At 56.0% G+C, this 4627-nt stretch overlaps 1 protein-coding gene across 1 annotated transcript; it reads right to left on the reverse strand.

The window, feature by feature from the left end:
• Positions 1-992: 992 nt before the first annotated feature.
• HTR5A (5-hydroxytryptamine receptor 5A) lies at positions 993-3110 on the reverse strand. Its single transcript, XM_009929888.2, has 2 exons — positions 2319-3110; positions 993-1370 (listed from the first exon to the last, which is right to left on the reverse strand). The coding sequence occupies exons 1-2, from the start codon at positions 3054-3056 to the stop codon at positions 1038-1040; spliced, it is 1071 nt and encodes a 356-aa protein (XP_009928190.2). The 5' UTR covers positions 3057-3110; the 3' UTR covers positions 993-1037.
• Positions 3111-4627: the final 1517 nt, after the last annotated feature.

The raw sequence follows: 4627 nt of genomic DNA on the forward strand, positions 1-4627 counted from the left end.
ACTGGTCATTAACTGCCCTTTGCCTGCAACCCAGGGCTCAGAGGAGTAAGTGGGGTCTTTGCTTTCATTTCAAGAAGACCTGAATTGCACTCAGAAATAGTAAAGCACAGTCCCTCATTGACAGGCAATTTGAAATACACTCCTTGTGTCTCCTGCAACTACAGGAAACCTGCCCCACAGCTGCTCAAAATACATTTATGGTTTAGAATGGGAAACACAGGCACACAGATTTAACATTTACAGCTGGTATTTCTGAAAGTAAAGGTCTGAGGCAGATGCTGACACGTAGCAGTCAGAGAACGAGAGGTGGATTTCCCATGCATTCTCTCTCATTGCAGGGTACACCATGCATTAAGCTTTCACAATAAATATTTTTTTTTTAAAACGTTCCACGGAATCCAATAGCAAATAGCAAAATTCATTGTGGCTAAAGCATGTGAGAAAAGGTTTTGTACTTGGAGTCTGCTCTTAGCCCTTACTGAGGGTTTTATTCCCCAAATACAAACACTTAACAGTCTCTACCGGCGAAAGACAAAACAAACAAAACAGCCTTTTCAACCAAGCCATAAAATATCTAGTGTCATATATAATCACAAAACCTCCTGACATTAAAGAGTCCCAGCTTTGCACATGGGACAAAGTTGATTAATGCTATGAGGGACTAGCAGTGGCCAAACCAGAGTTTCCAATACGACTCTTTGCCAGAAGACTCCTCTGCACCATTACTGCCACCGAGCAATCCCAAGATCGTCTCTAGGAAGGTGGGAGGAGAGCAGTGGGGCACTGGAGGAAGAAGAATGCTGTGTTGTTGGCCAGAGAAACCCTCACATGCTGTTTGCAGAAAAAATAACAACTGACTTAGAGGCTGGGACGGAGAGTCTGTGTAGGAACCGGGACCGTTGCTGGGACATACGACCCATGGGGATGCGTGTTTAGCATCGCCTCGGTATCTGTGGCTTTGAACTTCTTCAAGAATTTGGTAGGATTCATTGAGAGTTGAAATCAGCTTCCTGGGGCAGCAGGAAAGCTTTTTCTGCTCAGTGCTGTCTAAAGAACAGGTTCCTGAAGGCATTGTTGTAGTTTTTGTTGAAAGCAGTGTAGATGAGTGGATTAAAAAAGGAATTTGAATAGCCCAGCCATAGAAAAATACTCTTCCAAATGGGTGGGATGTCGCACGAGCAGAGGGGGTTGATGAGCTCCGTGATGAAGAAGGGGATCCAGCAGAGCACAAAGACCCCGATAAGGATGCCCACCATGAGGGCAGCTTTCTTTTCCTTCTGCTCTCTCCACGTGTCTCCGTCCGTCTGGAACGTAACAGTGGCATGACGGACAGTGAAGACCATCTGTGGCTGCTGGGCAGCTTCTTTTACCTGCCAAACACAAACACAAGTTGCACCATATGTGCCTCAGTCAGCTGATCCCACACAGCAGGTACACAACCAAACTATGCAAGTGATGGCCAGAGCTCACAGGGAAACACGGGCCATTTACGTCACACTCTAATTGAGGGGAGAGTGGTTGTGTGACCCTCCTCTGGGTAACGGAGACTATTTTTAAGCGAGGCTAGAAGCTAAAGAGAGTAGTGATATATGGGCAAGTGGAATCGCTCACACAGCATCGCAATAAGATTATTTCCCCATTTACAATCTGATCAGTAGAACAGGCACACACGCACATGCCGTGCACAAAAGTCTCCTTGCTTTCTCTGAACCCACTGAGTTTAAGAGTCCTTGGTAGGAAAGGCAAGAAAATGAGCATACATTTCCTTCCTCCCCCCAAGAAGTCATTACAGTGCACGGTCACCGTGCCTGTGATTAACTGACACGATGCAGCCACGATTAGGAAGGGTTTAGAAGGACGTTCTGCACGTGTGTCTTCTGTGTGTGAGTAAATTCACAGCCTCCCCAAAGCCACAGCTGCTTGCCAGGTTATCGTCCACAGCGGACATGGGTTCCCACCCATTCACACCCCCACACGCCTCCCCACGGGAGGACCGGTGACCCCTTACTCACGCTCGCAAGCACTGATTCAGCATTCCACGGGGAGACATCTGTGAGTCACCGCACGCCCACGTGGAGATCAGGCTCGCAATCTGGCCCAAAGTTGCTTTAGCTACACCTTGCGCGCCCACAGCCGGGGACTCGGAAGGAGTCAGAAGACTGGGCTCGCAAGTTTGCGGTCAACTTTCTCTTGAAAGCCTCCAGGATTCACAGGGCTTTGGTGGGATGCTGTTTGCTCGCACGCTTTAGCTCTAAGTTTCCCCCACTGCCGCAAGGGCTTGGCTTGGACCAGAGCAAAATACAACCGAGTTGACCTACCTCCAGGGCTTCTGGTGTAATGGGGGTGATGGAGTTGTTCTTCCGAGACCCAATTCGAAACTTGGCGGCCTTGTAGATCTTCCAGTACACAAAGAGCACCACGCAGAGGGGCAGGTAGAAGGCGCCAAAGGTGGAGAAGATGGTGTAGGAAGGCTCCCGGCTGACTTGGCACTCCTCACTGTCCTCTGAGTAAGTCTCCCCCCAGCCAAAGAGCAGCGGGGCCAAGGAGATGAAGGCAGAGAGTGCCCAGGTGAGGGCAATCATGATGTTGGAGATGCGGCGCCGGGTGCGGAGCGTGTACTCCAGGTGGCGGGTGATGGACCAGTAGCGGTCGAGGGCGATGGCCGTGACGTTCCAGATGCTGGCGGTGCAGCACAGCACGTCGAAGGAGATCCACACCTGGCAGAGTGACCGGCCCAGCCGCCACCTCCGCCCGGCCAACTCGTGCACCAAGCTGAGGGGCATGACGAGGGCCGCCACCATCACGTCGGAGATGGCCATGGAGGCCACCAGGTTGTGGGGCACCCGGTGGAAACTACGCACCCGGAGGATGGTGGCCAACACCAGCCCGTTCCAGAGGAACGTGGCCACCACCAGCATGGCCAACAAGGTGAGGACCAGCACGCTGAAGACGGACAGATGCTCCCGGCCGCCGGCCGCTCCGGCGGAGGACCCGCTCCGGTTGCCGGCGGCCGGCGTCGTATCTCCAAAGCAGCTGAGGTTAAGCGGGGGCTCCATGCCGGGGGCTCCCGGGCCGCCGGGGGCTCCTCCGGGCGCGGCGGCGGTGCTCGGCGCTGCGCACTCCCCGCGCCGGCAAACGGGGGGCGGGGAGCGGGGGGCGGAGGAGGAGGAGGAGGAGGAGGAGGAGGAAGAGGAGGAAGGGGGGGGGAAGGCGGAGCGCCGCCCTACCGCGGGCGCGGAGGGTCCGCGGCCGCCCCGAGCGGCGCCGGGCGCGGCGGTTCCGCGCTGCCCGCCGCCGGGGTCTTCATCCCCGGGAGGAAGAAGAGCCCTGCGTGAGCCGCCCGGTTGAACGGCAGCTCCCCCCCCGCCCCAGGCGGCGGTTCCGCGGGCGCGGCGGGGTGCGCGGCTGCGGAACCCGCGCGGAGGAGAGCGGCTGCCCCCGCCGAGGAGGAGTCCGGGCTGGTGGGGGCTCGGGGCGGGCAGGTGAGTGTCGTGTGTCCGTCCGTCCGTCCGTCTGTCCGTCCGTCCGTCCGTCCGTCCGTCCCCCTCCCGCCCTCCGCCTTGCGCGGGTGCGGAGCGAGCAGCCTCTCTCGGCGGGGGAGCGGCTCCCCGGGGCTTGCGAGTTCGTGCTTAGTCATTTCGGTGCGGGGATTGTCCCTCCGAACCCGAGGCGGTCGGAGCGGGGCCAAGGCAGAACCGGCAGCCGCTGTCCGCATCCCGCATCCCACATCCCGCATCCCGCCACATCCCGCATCCCGCATCCCGCTGCAGCCCCCCGGCTTTGTCTGCGCCGCTTCTGCTCGGGGTGGCTTTCTCTCCCGTGGGGCGTATTCCGTGTCAGATGCAGAAAGTTAGCAGCCCTGCGAAAATTGCGCCCGGGCTCTTGGAAAAACGTGTCGGTGAGGTGCCACGGGAATTTTATAGCTCCCGTGTAATAGTAATTATAGTAATCCCGGTTATTCTGTGTAGGGGGGATGTGGCAGGGGATTATTTCTCTGAGAACTTCTGCTCTGGCATTTCCTAACTTGTTAGCAATTGGCGGGCCTTTCATTAGAAATAATCTATCGCTTGGCTGCTGTTATTAATCGTTAAATTAATAACATTAACCTTTAACGAAATGTTTGAGCATTTCACCTGGTTTTTATTACACCGTTTGGGATGAGAAGTGAGATTCTGGGCCTCACAGAATTTAAACCCACCGAGCAGGTTTCCCGGGGCACCGGCTCCATGGAGGGATGCCAGCCTGGAAGCCTTGGACGGCTTTCGGACAGGGCTGTGCCGGTGTTGGCGCCCCGCTTCTCCGGACAGTCCCGGGATAAGGGGTCCAAAGGGCTTTTGGGTCGGAGGCGACGCATGCTGCGAGAAGCCGGCAGGCACCGACATGGGGCTCACAGTCTGCATCGCTGGGGGGGAGAAGGAAGGAAGGAAGGGCGGGCATCAGTGTTCAGAGTCGGTGAAGTGCACTTTCAGAGACTTGGGGGAGAAAACACGAACGACAGAGGTGTTCCCGGGAGTGCCTGATCCATACTGTGCTCGTGGTATACGGAGGGTTAAACCAAACTGGTGCTTTCTGCTGTCGCTTCTGAATCTCTCTGGACTTTCTAATGTAAAACAGCAAAGCAACAATA

The sequence above is a fragment of the Haliaeetus albicilla genome, chromosome 2 (genome assembly GCF_947461875.1).
Source record: "Haliaeetus albicilla chromosome 2, bHalAlb1.1, whole genome shotgun sequence".
NCBI classification, from domain to species: domain Eukaryota; kingdom Metazoa; phylum Chordata; class Aves; order Accipitriformes; family Accipitridae; genus Haliaeetus; species Haliaeetus albicilla.

Excerpts from the sequence above, each read along its gene's own strand:
- HTR5A (XM_009929888.2), bottom strand. The coding sequence starts at position 3,056 with ATGGAGCCCCCGCTTAACCTCAGCTGCTTTGGAGATACGACGCCGGCC. Across the intron at positions 1,371-2,318 it reads TTACACCAGAAGCCCTGGAG|GTAAAAGAAGCTGCCCAGCA; the intron begins GTAGGTCAACTC and ends TGTGTTTGGCAG.